The sequence below is a fragment of the Leptonychotes weddellii genome, chromosome 8 (genome assembly GCF_054177405.1).
Source record: "Leptonychotes weddellii isolate Sample4059 chromosome 8, ASM5417740v2, whole genome shotgun sequence".
NCBI lineage: Eukaryota > Metazoa > Chordata > Mammalia > Carnivora > Phocidae > Leptonychotes > Leptonychotes weddellii.
Genome location: NC_138376.1, coordinates 117,866,348 through 117,885,407, shown reverse-complemented (window position 1 = coordinate 117,885,407; position 19,060 = coordinate 117,866,348). Strand labels below are relative to the sequence as shown.

The 19,060-nt window shown below is 35.5% G+C and overlaps 1 protein-coding gene across 2 annotated transcripts in view; it reads left to right on the top strand.

Annotated features, from left to right (window-relative positions):
- Window positions 1-19,060, top strand: part of SYNE1 (spectrin repeat containing nuclear envelope protein 1) — a 429,147-nt gene that overhangs the window by 105,145 nt on the left and 304,942 nt on the right. The window contains exons 8-13 of one of the 2 annotated variants that reach the window (XM_081829165.1): window positions 1,489-1,685; window positions 4,586-4,695; window positions 8,375-8,425; window positions 11,445-11,552; window positions 14,849-14,986; window positions 16,161-16,325. In XM_081829165.1, coding sequence (XP_081685291.1) covers window positions 1,489-1,685; window positions 4,586-4,695; window positions 8,375-8,425; window positions 11,445-11,552; window positions 14,849-14,986; window positions 16,161-16,325 — 769 coding nt within the window. The remainder of the gene's footprint in view (window positions 1-1,488; window positions 1,686-4,585; window positions 4,696-8,374; window positions 8,426-11,444; window positions 11,553-14,848; window positions 14,987-16,160; window positions 16,326-19,060) is intronic. The other variant, XM_081829163.1, reaches the window with a different exon arrangement.

The following is a 19,060-nucleotide window of genomic DNA, read 5'->3' as shown; positions in this document are numbered from 1 at the left end:
AAAAAAAAAATAATTTGAGGTGTCTGTGAATACAAAAACATTTTCAAATGAGGAAATGTGAGCAAAAGGAAAATGTAGGTGGAAAAGTAAGATGAAGCCGGGGTAAATGTGTGAATTGAGGAGTTAACAAGAGCACACTGAACTGTTCCACCTGTGTGGGTATTTGCCCGTGTGTCAGGCATTGGCTGAAAATATTACGTGCATACTACCAGAAACAGAAACTCTGAAAGAACTAAGAGGAGATACAGGATTACTTTATAATTACTGGCATCTTACAAAATTGTTTTGAAAATATGTATTTATGAAGCCAGTGATGAGATCCAATGATGCTATTTTCAGCACTAGGCAATTTATGCAAGCTGAATGTACATTGGTAGAAAAGGATTTAAAGTGACTCTTAAGTTTGCAGAGATAAAATTTAAGGGCACTTACCAACTTTGTATATTAATCAATGTATCAATCAAATATACCTTATGGTTCATGGAAATATTGAGAATATAATAAAAAAGAGAATTGAGTGATATTACCTCTGCTTCATTTAGAAAGAACTATAATGAGACTAATTTCTTTAAAAGGAGACTACCAAAATATTCATCCATTGAATGTCACCTAATTGATCACCTTCAAAGGCTCTACACTTAACCAAGGGATGTTGTTCAAAGACATCGTTGCAACTTCCTTTTGGAGCTGCCATTATATATAGTTGATAAGTTACATGTCAAAAAAAATTCATTGTGAGCTTGTATCACTTTTATTTTCAACAACAAACTATTACTGCCAACTTGAATGAATTCTTAATTATCATAACTGGCTTTGAATTAATTCTATCCGCCACAAAAGAACAAAGATTTGCCACCAAGGGCATTGCTCTCAAGGCAATTCCAAAAACAAGAGTTTAAAAAACAATTTGATCAAATAGTTTGATCAGTGGGGTAAATGGAAACTTGTCGGAACTTATGTGGTGTGTAGGCTCCTGTGTGACTGATTTAGAGATATGATCACATCCATTTGCATTTGTTCATTCTAAAGTATTTGATATAATTCAGCCATATTATCTTAGTATGTTAATACCTCTGCACGTACAACACACTGTTGTTTATCATTGTCATTGGAAATGTGCTAGATACTTCTTCAAAAATATACACTGATGAATTACTATCAATTTTGGTGTTTTTATAATTTTCTCTTTTTATTTTGCCAGATATGTTTTCTCTATATTAATTTCCTTTAAAAATGTGCTTTACATTGAATATCTCAATTACTGAAAAGTCTAATATAGAAGATTCTTAAGTATGGAACCAAAACTTCTCCCGCTTATCTTGTTACCCTCTAAAAATTTTATTTTGCCTAATTTTTTCAAGCAGCTAACTGCTATAACTGCACATGAGTCATTGCTGAGGACTGGATTTTGCATTAGTCCTTGAGGACAGTGCATGTTATCTATTCAGAATGTGACATTATTTTATTTTATTTTTTTATCACATTAAGGCAGACGGGAATAGAAGTAAAAGACTTTGGGCGGAGCTGGAGAAGTGGAGTCGCCTTCCATTCCATCATCCATGCCATTCGACCAGAACTAGTGGACTTGGAGAGAGTGAAAGGGAGACCTAACCGGGAAAACCTGGAGGAGGCTTTCACTATTGCTGAAACAGAACTAGGAATCCCAAGACTACTGGATCCTGAAGGTAAATGGAGTAATTGTTGGTTCTTGCACAATACTTCAAATCAGTAAGTTTCTATGTCTTAAAGGCAGAAATTACAGATGATTTCCGAAACATTATCAGAGGCCAGAAAACTTTAGAAAAGCAGGAAGAAATAGTACCTTCCTGCACTGATTTTCTTTTGGAAAAATATTCACTAGATATGGGAGCAAAATATAGTTCTGTTGCTCCAAACAGCACTTTGATGTGGGTGGTGTCAGCCAAGTGAAGAGTAGTAACTCCATATAGTAAGGGTGGAATGAAAGCTTTAGAAGTGTGCATATTAAGGGGAGGAGATAGTCCAGGATGAAAGAATTACTCTGTTTATATAACAAAGAATCGGAAGAAGTAAGAGATCATTAATAATCGGAAATCATATCTTTAAAATGTCAGTCACTAGAAACTTAGAAATGTTGATAACCATCCAGTGTTCCAGTGTCAGTTGGGAAAACCACACAAATGGTCGACTACTGTTTTTCATTAGAATTGTCTGGCACCTTTTTGGTAAGGCTGTGAATTTTAAGACATTATAGAAGTGGATTAAGCTCTTTCAATCCTGCAAAAGATAATTTTGATGCCTTTAATAAACTTTAGTAAACTGAATAAATTGTTATATTGACATAAAAGGATTAAAAGTGAATTTTCCAGGGGCGTCTGGGTAGCTCAATTGGTTAAGCATCTGACACTTGATTTTGACTCAGGTCTTGATCTCAGGATCCTGGGATTGAGCCCTGCTTCCAGCTTTGCACTCAGCGGGGAGTCTGCTTCTTTCCCTCTCCCTCCTCCTCTGCCCCTCCGCCTTCTCTCTCTCTCTCAAATAAATAAATAAATCTTTTTTAAAAAGTGAATTTTCCAAATGTCACAGCAGTTTCTTATTTGGGTTGGCAGTTATGGATATTTCTATTAATGAATGCAAAAGAGTAAATAGAGGGGTGCCTGGGTGACTCAGTTGGTTAAGCGTCCAATTCTTGATTTCAGCTCAGGTCATGATCCCAGGGTCATGAGATCAAGCTCCACGTCAGGCTCCATGCTATGTGTGGAACCTGGTTAAGATTCTCTCTCTCTCCCTTTCCCTCTGCCCCTCCCCCTGCAATAAAAAAAAAAAAGCAAAGTAAATACAATGAAAGCAAGTTCTTTTTAAAGATGAAATTTCAGAATGAGCATGTCTAACTCTAAAACAGTGTTTAAATGGAGACACTTGTGCCTCCAGGAGTAAGTTACAGATACCTACAAGTCCCTGGTTGGCTTTCCTGAGATGAGAGCAGAATGGAGATCTCTTGCCACTTTAGGATCCTGCTGGGGGTCCCCACAGATTCACCAGGATAGCCAAGGGCTTTCCACCTTATTTCTGTGTACACACACACACACACACACACACACAAGTCAATAATGTTCAGCTCAAGGAGAAAGCCACACACACATCCCAGCCCTCAATTTTTTTTAGAGTAGGACAGCAAGAGAGTATAAATGATTCTTTCATATCCACTAGACTAGAGAAGCTTAGTGTTCCCTTTGATGATAGAACTGAGGTTGCCCAGATGCAAGGCTAGCCCAGATATAAGGTGATATTTTGTTTTCCTAGTATGAACTCCCCCCTCAAAAAGTTATTGATCTTAAACTTTTTTAATTAAAAAAATTAAAAATATAAAAATAAATAAATTTTAAAAAAGAAATTTAAAAAAAGTTATTTAGCAAACCAGGATGTATAAACTTTTAGGAATACAGATTAAATAGATCAATATGTATTACAACAATTAGTTTATGATTTAGTTACACATATATTTAAATGCTGTATTACTGTATTAAATTATGTTAAATGTTTTTTTTCCACTTTCACATCTCATGAAAGTTTTACTTGTTCTTCACGTGCATCTTCCACATCAGTGATCTTGTCATTTCTACAATCACCTTTGAGTCATCCAGTGCAATCCAGAATACATGATCACTGTTTCCTTTGAAGTCTTTTGAGCTGTAGCACTTTTTCAATCTTGCATTGATAGTCTGTAGAAATTATATCTCAAATCACAAGGCACACTACAAAATATTAGGGCAGTTTATATTTTGGTTTCCATGGCTTTTGTTTGTTTTGTTAGATATCTGTAAACTCCAAATGTAATCACATTTTCATTGCCTTTAAAAGGGGTAGTTAAAAGGTGATTTAAAACATTCAACTCTTTGTATGTTGCAGTCTTACCCCTTATATTTCTATAATGATTAAATTTGTATAAACATCTTTGCTTGATTTTTATTGGTTTTATTAGTAAGCATCTATACACTTAAAAATATCTTTTCAGGCTCTGTGTTTCCCTCAGAGTACTTGACCGTTCAAAGTGTAGTAATTTAGAGAGAATCATGCACAAGGGAGAGGCTATCCAAGGAATTGAACATAAGGCATCTCCCTCTTTTCTAAAATAAAACTTGTGGGGGCAAGAGGGAGCTTACCTATATTTGTCCAGATACAGTATACAAGCTCTATGGGCACGTCATTCTGTGCCACACCTGTAAGCATTTTTTACTACCCGCTCACCCCAGTTCTGAAATTTACATAGTATTTATGTTTTATTAACAACAAAGAATGTCTGAATAACCATAAAGTGTCTCAGATTTCTGGTGAATTACTGTTGATATTATTTAAATGAAACATGTATTACTTTCCTAAAGGTTCATAGTTAAAATGTGTCGTCTTTCTGCGTCGTAACATTCCCATCATGTATCATCCAAACTAAATTGGTTTGCCCTCCCTCACCATCTTGAAATATTAATTCTATTCTTCTTTTGCATTGAGGACAGTGTCTTTTGGTATATTAGCTAGATTTCAAAGTTTGTGTTATTAAAATATAAAGAAGGCTAATTAAACTGTTCATATTTGGTTTTGGTTGTTCCAGATGTTGATGTGGATAAACCAGATGAGAAGTCTGTTATGACCTATGTAGCCCAGTTTCTGAACCATTACCCTGACATCCACAATACAGGCACTGATGGGCAAGAGAATGACGTAAGTATTTTTTTCTTCAAGCACTGATAGCTCACTTAGTGGTAGTGACTTAGATGTTTAAGCATGGTGCTTTCTAAAAATTAAATTTGAATGCTTTATTTTATTTTATTTTATTTTATTTTAATTTTGGAATGCATTTCAAAAAGGGAGCAACTGAGTAAAGAATAGGTATCACCAACTGGGGAGGAGATTACAGGGAAAGATTTTTCTGATGTGCATGTTGGATATGTGAGAGAAAGCATTATTAATGATAAAGGCTGGACATATAACACTGATGAATTAAAACTGAGGAAAGATAGACATGTTGGGAGATTCATTTAGTAATTTGAGGATTGAAGTAATTTCATATTCATCATGTCATTTGTGCCTTTAGAGCTTGAGTCCCCATATTCTGTTCAATCTGAGAAAATCTATTTTTGACTTTCAGATTTATTATATAAGGCACTACTCACAACAAACATATGGAAGTAAGGAAAACTTGTAAAAGCCCTGATATTCACTGTGATTAGATTTTTTTCAGCCTCTCAATAGTTTAAATAACATTTATATTTTTCATACTGCCCCAGTGACATATGTTCATTGTCATAAAAGAGAAAAAGTGAAAAAAAGGAAAAAGAAAATGATCTGTACTTGATCTTTTAGAGAGACCCTATCCTAGAAAAAAATTAATATGTTGGTGTATGTTTCCAACATTTGTCTATATGTATGTAGACACATATAATATTTTAACAAAAACAGAATTATAGTACACATACAATTTCATCTTTTTTTTTCTGTTAACATAAAAACATTCCTATACCATTCTTTCCAGGACATCATATAGATACACAATAATTTATCCAGTCTTAATTGTTGAAAATTTCTGAATTTTTGCCATTATAAAAAGTGCTTCTATGAACAATTCTGTAATAAAACATCATTTTATGATTCTTTCTTCAAAGTGGAATTTCTAGGCTAAAGTGCATATAGATTTTTAATGCTTTTTGAAAATTTTTTTTAATTTTCCTGTAGAAAGTTTGTCCCATTTTACACTCCAGCCAGCACACCAGAATGCCTATTTTCCCAGACTTTAATTTTTTTTTAAAGATTTTATTTATTTATTTATTTATTTATTTATTTATTTATTTATTTGACAGAGAGAGACATGGCAAGAGAGGGAACACAAGCAGGGGCAGTGGCAGAGGGAGAAGCAGGCTTCCCGCCGAGCAGGGAGCCCAATGTGGGGCTTGATCCCAGGACCCTGAGATCATGACCTGATCAAAGACAGACACTTAAGACTGAGCCACCCAGGCGCCCCTATTTTCCCAGACTTTAACAATGGATTTTACCATTCTTCTAATTTTTTTAAGTATTATTATTATTTTTTAATTATAAAGTGGATTTACTACTGAATTTAAAATTAATTATAAGGCAAAATGAGAGAGAGAGAGAGAGAAATAAATGGAATTTTCAAGATGTGTTAAAAAACCGTCTGACTTCATTGCTCAGGTCTCAACTAGAGTTTTCAAAGCAGTTTGAGAGTATAATGAAGAGAAACAAAAACAACAACAAAAAACTTGGTATGGTTTCCAAACAGATTTAGAAACAGGTCTAAAAAAGGAAAAGGCCACGGGCTCATAACCCCAGATTTTCAAATAGGTGAAGGTATTGCACTAATAGAAATCTGTGACTTCATAAAAAAGTAAGCAAAACAATGGTAAGTGGTGTTTCCTAGGTTGCTTGGATGAAGTTAATTTGGCATTTGATAGAACTATGTTCGTTTTTTTTAAAACTATCATTTCAGGAAACCTGTTTTGTTCCTTGACAGGATTCAGGCGCAAATGTTGACCACCAGAGTAACTTACCCATAGTCAGCAAAGTAAATGTTTCTAAGAAGTACTGCAGGAGGCAAAACCAGACTTTCTGTGCAAATCCTAGCATAGACAATGCGTGTGTTTCAGTGTCATTTGGGGTTTTCTGGGTTTTGAGAATATAATTGGATGTAGATGTTGCTTTGTGAATAAGAAACTCTATTAGAAAGCATATTAGGCTTACCCCATACAGCTTAGAGAAAGTCAGCTTTCATCTGATTTTCATATCAAAAGTCCTTCTGTTACCCAATTGGATTTATTTCTGATCAAGTTTCTGAGTTTGTACTGTTTTAATTTCTCTGACATTAATCGTCTCCCCAGATAAGTAAACTCTGTGACTGGCAGTGTCTGAGAAACAAAAGAAGGTGCTTTTGTTAATACTCATGAGCAAGTGGGATGCCTGGGTGGCTCAGTCGGTTAAGCGTCTGCCTTCAGCTCAGGTCATGATCCCAGGGTCCTGGGATCGAGTCCCGCATCGGGCTCCCTGCTCCGCGGGGAGCCTGCTTCTCCCTCTGCCTCTGCCTCTCTCTCTCTATCGCTCATGAATAAATAAATAAAATCTTTAAAAAAAAAAAAAAATACTCATGAGCAAGAATCGAATGCCAAAACTCCTCGAGATTTGAAAGACACACATTCCTGACATAAGCTTGTTAATAGGCTTTACTAAAGAGGCTTTATTATTAAGAGATTAATTTCATTATCTAGAAAATAAATTCTGATTTTTTTTAAAAGTTCCCTCTATCCCTTCCTGAAAAGAGAGTACATATGATTTCTTCAGGGTTATTTCAAAAATTAATTTTGAGGAAAATATATTATAAGCTGGTATTTGTAATGGAGGGCATATGCATCTAAAATGGCCCTTTTTAGTGTGGCATTTGTAATGGAGGGCATGTGCATCTAAAATGAATATTTTCAATAAGAAAAAGGAATTTTATGTATTTTATATATTTTTCATTTGCTTAATGCAGCTAAATGGCCACCTAATTTTATCTGGTGAAACTTTAAGACTTTATAGATTATACACATTAGGGCTATTGATGCCATCACCTCAAAATACTTAGAATCTGTCTAATCAAGTCTTAGGAAATAGTTCTTTTAATTCACTTTTAAAAAGCTTGGTATCACCGTGTCTCCCAGGCTTCCATTTTTTGGTGAATTTGAATGCTGTATCCTCTTTATGAGTTTATTTAAATTGGATACTTTATAGATAGGATTTTTAAATCTGATTTTCTCATTGGAAATAGACATTGCTATGCTTTCTTACTCCAACCAATAAAACTGATCAAGTTTTTCCCTAAAGGTGTTCTTGAATAATTAGCACTCAATCATAAATAAATAAAATACGCCTATTAGTTCATCTCTGTGAGCTATTAAACTTTCAGTTGTTTGTTCACTCATTCCTTCTCCCGTTGCAACAACTACTACGGACTGCTTTGAGAAGCACAGCGCCATCTTAATTGGTATAGGGGTACAGAGATGCATCTTATGAGTGTATTTAAGAGAAAAGAAATGAATTAATATACCTCTTCTCTACATAGTTCACCATTTAAAATGGTTAATATTTCAAGCTATAAATATTTGTAAAATGTAAATATTGCCAAAAATTAAAACAAAACATCAAATGCTAGAATACTACATTGCCTTATTGGATTTGAACATTTTGATGCTTTCAAAAGTTATGAAAATCTCTTAAAGTAACTATGCGCATAAAATTATCATCTATTTATTTATGGACAGATGCCTCTCCATTGTTTTTTTTCTTGTTTCCTGTATAATTTTTGTCCCTGATTTATATTATTTTTCTATATATTATCTTTTCATATTGTTAGGAAATATTTCCAGGTTTTCCATCTTTTGCAAATTCTATCCAAAATTTTAAGGTAAGATTTAAATAATCTTGAATCAGTGACCTCTTTCAAACATCCTACGTTCCATAGCTTATTAGCCATTCCTTTGCATGTATATGTCTTTATATACACATTTCTTTTAATATATTAATTTTGTTATTTCCTTTTCCTTTCTAATAGAATAAATAACATGTAAGTGTTATTGAATATTAGTTATAGTCTAAGCCACTCACATGGACTAATCTTTAATTATAAGATAGCATCAATTAATTTCTTTTTAATAACACTTAATAGCACTAATAAAAGGAAAAAATTATAATACCTATGGTTTCTTTGTATGTGACATGAGAAATAAACAAAGCTAAAGATTTATTTTTATATGTTAACATATTAAGCAGGAAATTATTATTTGAAAAAAGCTAAGTATTCATTTAGCTAGTCTCCTGAGTTTTATCACATCTCTTCTGCTCAGTATTTGGTCATATAGTTTATTTAGTAAAGTTCACGACATGGTAAGTGCTCAGATATACTTGTGGAATTAATGATTATGAGTTCTTTCCCAATTTCAAGTTGTCCCATACTTTTTCCGTCTTTCTTTATGTTCCGTCTAGGCTTGAGGTTAAGGATCTATCAACAAAGTAGACTTCATGCCAACACTGTAATAACAATTAGAAGTAACTAATTTTATATCAAATGTTAAATTAATTTTTATTTCATGCTCCATGAATCATGAGTTGATGTACACATAAACCTACTACAGAACATATAAAGATGCCTGTGTGTATGTTTGAATGAAATAGAGAGAAAGAGAAAAAGTCATGAGAATACTGGCCATTTAACTGCCTGGAATTTAGATGGTCTTTTATAGGCAAATAAACCCCCACGTCTTTGAATGCATATAAAAGTTAACCGTTGAAGAAAAGCCACTAGACTAAATGGGCTCCAGGAATCTAAATATTGTTTGGACAATATCTCCTCTTAAAAGGAGAATGTTGAGTGTGTAAATAGCTACATGCTTCTTACCTTATTGCAATTTGCCTGACACTGCCCCACCAGTAGAAAAGTCATTTACTAGATGAACTCTAATGAGGTTATTTTAAGAACATAATTCTTTCTCTCAGATGACTTTGTGAAATAATTTCAACTGGTGAGAAGCAGGTCCTTGGAGGCTCATAGTGAGGTCCTATGCTCACTTCGATGATCTTCCCCCCACTTAGTAGTCACATTGGCTTCTGATACCTTGGAGGTAAACCAAGAGCATTTAGTTCTTCTGAGCTCGTAAGAATGTGCCATTGGTGCTTTTATGGGCATGATGGTCAACCAATAAACCATGTGCCTTGGTCACGTTTATCTGTTCATTCAGAGGAGCCATCTTAGGAAAGGCTAAAGCTTTGGAGTTTCGGACTCCTGTTCCATTTCTTTCTCTACTTACCTATATTACCAATCATTTATTCTACCATTATATATTGAGTGAGACTGGGTGCCAGACACTGTGTTAGGCTAGAGAAAAATAAGAGACATAAGGTGCTTGTACTATGGGTGGAAGGGAAGAGACAATTAAGTGGACAATACAAAATAGTGCTTTTTCAGCGAATATTTGAGCTCAGGTTGTTACAGGATCAGAGAAGTGTTCTCAAAATGTGGTCCCTAGACCAGCAATGTTAGATTCACCTGGAAGCTTCTTAGAAATACAAATTCTCGTCCTCTACCCTAGACATCTGAGCCAAGGAAGACTGAAGGTGGTGCCCAGCAATTTGTTTTCAGAAGCCCTCCAGGTGATTCTAGTGCACACTCCTGTGTGAGAACCACTGGCACAGAAGAGGGATCACCAACGAGACTTCTGGGTCAGAAAAAGCTTTCTAGAGAGGTTGTGTCTGAGCTGATTTCTGAAGAAGGTGTTATCCAGGGGAAGATGTTTTCAGGCAGGGTAGGATTGCTTTTGCAAGAGTGGAAAGAAAGAGAAGGCATGTATCGTGACAGCACTGTGGCCAGCCTCTATGCTAGGTGTGCTGCACAGGTTATCCTGAATTCTCCCCCAAACTGGGGAAGCGGTGTGTGAGGTCAACTCAGATGAAGGCATAGCAGTAGAGAGGAGGGGGAAAAAAAAAAAAATGCGTCCAAAGTCACAGAGCTGATACTTGTCAGAACCAGAATTTGGAACCAGTCTTGCCCGCCTCCATGGCCAGCACTCTGTCTCCTCTGCCACTTAACTTGTCATCAGTCACTTCACCTGTGTCACAGGGCTGTGGTCAAGTGAGATGCTGTAGTTGGAAGCTATTTGTAAGTGCCAAGAACCATGTTAAATGTGTTTTTGGTTACTTTGACATTCTTAACAGATAAGAAATCTTGTGAAAAATTAAGATATTTTTCACTAAATCAATGCTAGAATGGCTTGTTATTATTTGTGGAAACAATGATATAAATCTCTTTTTTTTTCATGTTTGATAATGTGAGTGGTAGCCTGGATGCATTCGTTCAGGAAATATTTTGGTAAATATTTATAGGTGCTGTGTTACCAGGGTCTAATAATACCATATTGAACAAAATATTTTCTGTCATCGTGGAGCTTATGTTATAATACTGAATAGCATTTTTAAATAATACTAGCCCACAATGTTACTGTGACTGTAACTCCTTGGATTCAGTCAAAATTTTTCTCATCCAGAATGGTCCTCTGGGGTACAAATGACCTTGGGTTAAGAAGCACCCCCCGGCCTATGTTTTCAGTCCTATTCCAGCCATTATTCTTTCTGAGTATTTTTGTATTTAGGATATTTCCTCTTGAGCACATTTTCTTAATTAAATTACTGTTTCTTGAGAAAAAAAATGGAGGTAGGTCATTTCAGTATTTAGCAAGATAATTAAGCTATTTTTCTAGAATTAACTTTTCTCTTACTCTCCAAAAGAGGTGAGGGAGAGGAGAGAGAGAAGTTTTTCAGGGACAGTTGGAACTTATTAAATATTCAGTGCATTCTAGAATCAACCAGTTATTAATCAGCAATTAAGTCAATGCATAGTTACTAATAAAATTATAATATCTTCTGGTTTCTAGAGAGAAGACAGGCTAATTTTGAAGGAAACAAAAGTTTGGATAGAACAGTTTGAAAGAGATTTGACAAGGGCACAGATGACAGAATCAAATTTGCAAGATAAATATCAGGTAATGTATGAAAAAAGATTTCAGTTTCTTAAAATCCTTTTTATGAGTAATATTAATATATATCATTTAATCTATGTTTATCTTTCAAATGATATTAATGAGAAAAATCTTTAAAGAAATAATATGTGTTATCTTAAGTTTGCATGTAATTTAATAATTGTATTTCTGTATAAATAGGTAGTTTTAAAAAATTTAAGACATTTATATATTGTAATATGATTGCCATTATAGAGATAATTAGCACCTCTCTCACATTGCATAAGTATTTCTTTTTTATGGTTGGGATAATTAAATTCTAGTCTTTTAGCAAGTTTGCTGAATATAATACAATATTATTATCTATATTCACTCTAGGATTCATTTACTTTTCGTTGCAAGTTTGTACACTTAAATAACATCTTTCATATCTCCCCGCCTTCACCTCCCATCCCTTGGTAACCACCATTTTCTTTGTTTTTATGAGTTTGGCTTTTTTCACATAAAAGTGGTGTCATATAGTATTTGTCTTTTTCTGTCTGCCTTATCTCACTTTGCATAATGTCCTCAAGGTCCATCTGTGTTGTCACAAATAGCAGGATGTCCTTCTTTTTTTTTTTTTTTTTTAAAGATTTTATTTATTTATTTGACAGAGAGAGACACAGCGAGAGAGGGAACACAAGCAGGGGGAGCGGGAGAGGGAGAAGCAGGCTTCCCGCCGAGCAGGGAGCCCGATGTGGGACTCGATCCCAGCACCCTGGGATCATGACCTGAGCCGAAGGCAGACGCTTAACCGACTGAGCCACCCAGGCGCCCCTGCAGGATGTCCTTCTTTATCACTATATTTATAGATCTCTCTATCATCACATCTCCTTTATCATTCATCCATTAATGGGCACTTAGGTTGTTTCCATATCTTGGCTATTGTGAACAATGCTGCAGTCAACAAGGGAGTGCAGATATCTCTTCAGTATCTTGTTTATTTCCTTTGGGTATATATACCGAGGGGTGGAATTAGTAGTTTTCAATTGTGTGTGTCCATCCTGTATGTTGAGCTCCGAGGCTTCATGACTTATCTGGAACTCAGAGTCTTATAGATGACCCCAAGGACAAACATCTAGTCATTGTTTTTCTACAGCTCATGATCTTATAGTTGTCACATAACAAAAAATTCCACTAAAAAATGACTTCAGTGCCAAATAGAAAACTACTATAGAATAAGCCACATCTAACAAAGGCTTGCGACATGACTATTTGGAGTGGGCTCATTAATGGGATCAGTTTCTATTGCGACCTGTCCGGTTCGACACTGTTGCTCTCAAATTGAGGCCACCAAGGTTGTTTCTGCTAGTTCCCCCAGTTTCCTTATCCTGCTGTTACTTGGATTTCGGCTTTCAATTTTCACTTCTCAGACATAAAATCTTATAACAGGTTTTCCCATTAAATTGTAATTTATTATATGCAGCATTGACGTTTTCCTCCTATTTAAAATAGCATTGCATTTTAGTGGCCAAACTATAATATGTCCTGGTCTACATTATAATTTAATCAGTTTTGCTACATAAAAGGGGGCAATGATAGGACACTCAACATGGCATATGATAAAGGATTTATCTGTTGGCATTAGTGTGTGGATTTTATGTAACAATATCTATAAAGTGTGCCTGAATTTAGATGAATGGTGCCATCAATATTATATTTGTTGAACATGTTATATGTTATTTGCTTTGAAACTCAATGTAATATTTTTTTTCTCAAAAATATAATTTTCTGGATGAGCTTCATTAAAAAAAATGATTAAGCCGGTAAATTGAGAATAGAAATACAAGAACAGAGTGAATACACTTATTAGACCATTGGTGAGTTTTAGTTTGGGCATAAATTATAAAAAAATCAAGTCCAAATTATGAAGTTAACTGTTGTACAAATGTTATTGTATAAAGGGAAGACAAAGGATTAGAAAAGTATGAAACAGAAACACTCCTTTCAGGCCAAAGATGATCAGCTGTCTCTTAAAAAAAATTTAGGGACCATCTGAAATCTGAACATAGGAAACATTTTCCTCATCTGTGTGTTTCTTACATAATCAACATTTTCTGTTTCTACCTATCAGTCAATAGTTCATTTTTCTGTTTTTTTCATGCATAGAATTCTATGGAACAAAATTGAAGGTCAAATTTATGTTTTGGTATTTTTAAATTACGTTAAGTTAGAGGCAATGGAAGATAAAAGTTGTGGTAAAATATTTACTCACCATCTCCCCCCAGTGTTCTTCATGTGAATTTACATGTTTGACAAATTCTTTCAGATGTGTTTGTAGGGACATTCTCGTGTTTTTTAACATAATTGCACATTTTAGTGGTATTTTCAATTCAATTTGGACTTGGAGTCTTATTTTAGGATGTGTTAATTTAATATAAAATGTAGAACTTTAATTAAAATCACTAATTCTTAAGGTTAGTATTAGACTTAGGGTTAAGTCTACATATTACAAATTTATGTTAGAACATACAATGATAAAAGAAATGATACAATAATTAATATTTTAATGCCATAAAGTTAAAGCAAAGTATTATATAATTGAGGTCCCTTAAGTAAACCTCTTTACCCGACTTACTTAAACACAAATTTAGATATCTTTAAATCAGTATTATTTAGATAAATATAATTTCTAACATAAATTATCTAGTATTTTGAAGTAAAGCAACTATTTTGATGATTAGCATAGGTTTGTATTAGTATTGACTATATATTTCTTGAGAGCATGGACTGGAACATAGGTTATTTAACTAGAAATGAGAAATCTTAGGTTTTAGTCCTGCCTCTACTACTTGTTCTTGCCAAGTTACCTCTGGGCTTCCTATTGTAATAAAAATAGGTCACATCGATGTTGTAGGGTTATGGAGAAAGCCAGAGGAATGAAGTGTAGAGAGCAGTTAGCAAGGGACCAAGCTCATCATCAGGGCTTGAAGAATGGTAGCTGCTGTCAGTATCATGGGACTGTCATCATTATTACCAACAACATATATTGAGCGTTTTCCCAATATAAAGGATTGTTATTTAGGAAATGTGGTTTCCTTTGCGTTTGCTGTTTTTTTTTTTTTTTTAAGATTTTTAAAATTTATTTATTCATGAGAGACAGAGAGAGAGAGAGAGAAGCAGGCTCCCAAGGAGCAGGGAGCCCGATGCGGGACTCGATCCCAGGACCCTGGGATCATGACCTGAGCCGAAGGCAGACGCTCAGCCATCTGAGCCACCCAGGCGCCCGCGTTTGCTGTTTTTGACTCATTTCCATGTTGTTGCTCTTTTTCCTCTTTTAGTCATTCAAGCACTTCAGAGTTCAATATGAAATAAAAAGGAAACAGATTGAACATTTAATACAACCAGTACATAGAAACGGTAAACTGTCACTTGACCAAGCGTTGGTAAAACAATCCTGGGACAGAGTGTCCTCCAGGGTAAGTTCTCCCATGATTAATTTCATTAACATTGACATCATTTAGTCAAGAACATTTTCCATCATGTTTTTCTACACAGTGAGTTTTCATCTGGTCCTACAGCCTCTTTTCTGAGGAAGGAAAGGCTTACCTGTGGGAGTTTTCCTTTAAGTTAGTGGAAGTACTAGGCTTAATAACTCTTCTGCTTTTGCCTGCCCTATACGTAGTTTCCCTGTTGAGTAGATGATGGATTGAAATCCTGAAAGGCTCAATTCTGGATCATTTAGAAGAGATGACTCATCCAAGAATGGAGCCTCAGCAATTTCTCTAAAGTTTATAACCAGGTTTCATCAACAGTTGGTCATCCTCCTATATTCACATTCATTTTTAACAGTCTTTAATTTCAGCAAATCTTAGGTCCTTCGTGAACCTGAAAGAAAACTGCACAGTAACTTTCATATTAATACTCAGCAAACTTAAAGGCCAAGATTTCAAAGCCTCTGAAACTTCTGTCACTAATGGGAATATTTGCCTTGAACTTACCGTATTATCTTCATTTTTATAATCTAATCTTTTCCCCACAAACTCTACCAGAGAATAGGTTAGTTCCAAGCACCTCAACCTATCCCACCTGATGTTCCAGTAAGTCAGGAAACACTGCTTAAGAATTGGATAAAGTGGTAGAAATGAAGAAATAGTTAGAAATTGTACTATCATAGAAAGAATCCTGAATATTGTACTTCCTCTGGAGATGACTGGATGACCCTGATTTTTCTGGACCTGTTCTCATGTGGGAGGTTTTAAAGGATACACATCAGCTATTGTATAAAATCTGGATCCTTGAGCATCTTAGCAAACCCAGTCCCTTCCCTTTCAGCAAAAGCCCCGAAATTGAAAATCAGAGGGGGCTTTATGCTCTTCCTATAAGAAGAAAATTGTTTAAGCTCTCAATAATGTCCTTCCATGTCTAAGGTGTGTTTTAAGTCTCCTCAAAATTTGCTTGTAACTATAATTTCCTCCTCATTCTCAAAGTATCAAATTCAGAACACAGATATTTTCTTCCTTGATATTTATTAAGTTAACCTGAAATTATTAACTTAAACCCTTATGTAGGCTTTTAGAAATCATTTGGGGGAGTTTTAGGAATTGTCTTCTGTATTAAAGATAATTATGTTTTTCTACTTTCGTATTCCAGCTCTTTGATTGGCATATACAGCTTGATAAATCTCTCCCTGCACCTCTGGGCACCATAGGTGCCTGGTTATACAGAGCAGAGGTGGCCCTGAGAGAGGAAATTACCATTCAGCAGGTCCATGAGGAAACGGCCAACACGATACAACGGAAACGCGAGCAACACAAGGTAAAAATCCTGGTGGGGAAATCTGGCATGACAGTCCTAGTGTGGTCTGGGGATGTGGCTGTTTAGACCTTCCACGGTCATGGGTCCCTCAGGCATCACTCATACCATTTCAGAGATGTCACACTACACTCACCCATGCCTGTGACTGACGGTCCCAGTAGATTTATTTTCTGAGGTATTTTCCAATAGCTCCGTAGTATTTTTTCATCTGTGGTTATCTTTGTTATTGCTATTGCTATATGTTATTTTTCAAAAGGTAAGCCCACAGACCATACACATTTATATAATAATGTGATTGGCCATCGGCTTCAGACCTCAGTCCTGTCTCCATTCTCAAAGGAAGGCAAGCCAAGTTGCCAAGGTCTTATGTCCTGTGCTGTGACGGGGCAGGTGTTGAGGGAGAGTGGTGATTTTAGGAAGGGGTGGGATTAGACCTTGATGACTTTTCAGTTATTTATTAATTTTTCAGCTTACTGCAAAGTCAATTGTGCTTAGTATAAATTCTAACATCCTTCCTCTTTGTGTTTTGTGATAGTACAGACCTAACCAAAAAGGCTATTTTTCATCAACATCACATTAAACTCAATCCTGCATTCTGTGCAATTGAATTTGTGTACCACATTTACTGTGTCATGGTGGGGATTACTATATATGTGGAAAACAGACAAGCAGAGATGACCACGTATGGGCAATTTATAACTCATATATATTTTCTGTCAAAATATTAACATTTTTAACACTGCTTCAAGGAAATAGACTGTTATATATTCTAGACCAGATTATAAAGCAAATTCATGACAGGTTTTGTCTCATGCCCCTCTGGGACCTTATTTTTAGAACTGGAAATGTAGAGGTACAAAGCAGTTTCAGCTCCTGGCCCTCTCAACTCAACTGACTCAACCCAGACTCAACCGCCAAACAAGAGGGACACAATAAGATTTCATGTGCCTACACAATTAGTCAGGGCCCTTCCTGTGTTTATGCTTGGCCCTTCTTCAGTTATAATCAGTACCTCCAGACACTTGAAGTTTTGCTGATTATCTCTTAGCCTCTCCCTTTCCCACCACCACCAACATGCACAAAACACACAGAAAACTCCTTAGAATCTGCTTCTCAGGCAAGAACACCATCTGGGATCTGTTCCATGGGTGGAGATACACACACATAAAATCCAGGCCTGCTAGTCTGTACTGTCTATGAAGATGGAAGATGAGAGATCAAATCGCAAGAGTTTTTCTGGAACTGAACAGGGTAAAGGCTTCTTAGCATCAGAAAAGCCTAGGCTATGTCCATGTTGAGATTCCCAGGATATTAAAAATAGGGGGAAATGCTGAAACAGTGTTACACAAATGATACCACTTTAAATATTAGCAATTCATCATAAATACTATGTAACACATCGTGTAACAACTGAAATGATGTTTAACTGACATGAATATTTCATACAAAAGAAGTCACCTTAGGCTTTAAAATCAAATGTAGAGTGTGTATCAATTGTGGGTTAAATGTGTTAATTCAGCAAATATACACTGAGGACCTACTGTGTGCCAGCTTTATGCACCAGGGAAACTGGTGAAGGTGCTTCCAATCTATAAGTTTGAGACACAGCATGTGTTTGTTGTTTGAATAACATACTTAAGTCTGATTTGAATGCTCCACCTTAGAGAAAATGCCCTACAATATTAGCTGTGCTGTTTACTAGGTGATAAGATTTAGCAGAAATGTTAATTCGCTGCACACTCTAGGCTGCAGCAACCCCTGCTAAGGAATGAGTTTTAAGTTGGATGCGCACATGCTGTCAGTGTATCTCTCAGTGATTATATGACTCCAGGCTCCTCATGACCCTTCTGGCTCCCTTGAGAGAGAAACCCTGTGCCAACCACCAAGTGTGCAGCAAGAACCATCCCTTTGCCAAAGTGCAATAAACAACCATAAAAACCAGAAATGAAATGGAGTAGAGAAAAGGGGAGTGGGAAGAGTTGGAGGAGATGCTTATCTGAGACTAAAAATCAGAAAGGACTAAAGAGCAAGCTGGGGAATGTAGTGAAGAGACAACAGCAAGTAAGCAGAGGCAGGTAAGGGCAAACACTAGGTTCAATAGATCTCCAGAATGATCTTTTTACTGAGGGAGGAACTTGTACTAGGTCTGGTCACAGGCACTTAAAGTAGTAGAGTCATATAACAATGTCATTGTCAGTTATAAAATCAATTCTCACTCATTTAAAATGTATTTGTTAGGTGCCTATAAAAAGATCAGCTTTGATGATGTGAGAAATTTCAATCATTGTTGAGATAAGTAAAAGTCTAGACCCCTTCAATAGCAGAAAAATCAGCCCATCACTTTGGTATCACTACTTTGTGCTGGTATATTGGGCTCACTTGGAAATGCAATATATACATTGAAAAGAACACAATATAGGACTCATCAACACCTAAGCAAGAATATTTTAGAATATTATCTTCCTATCCCAGTCTATAAGTAATGATGGCTTTTGCCATGAAAACTTAGATATGCTCTCAAGATCTATAATTTTTGGCTTTATGCATTACTCACGCCTTTTTTTTTTTAATATACCACAGGACAATTCTTCATTACTTAATACATAATCAGTGTTTGAAAACTCAATTCAGATAATTTTTAAAATATTTTTTTTGCAAAGAGGTTATTTTATAAATTGTTCTACCAAAGTTATTTTTTTAATTGCATGTATGTAGGGTCATATTATTCTGAAAAG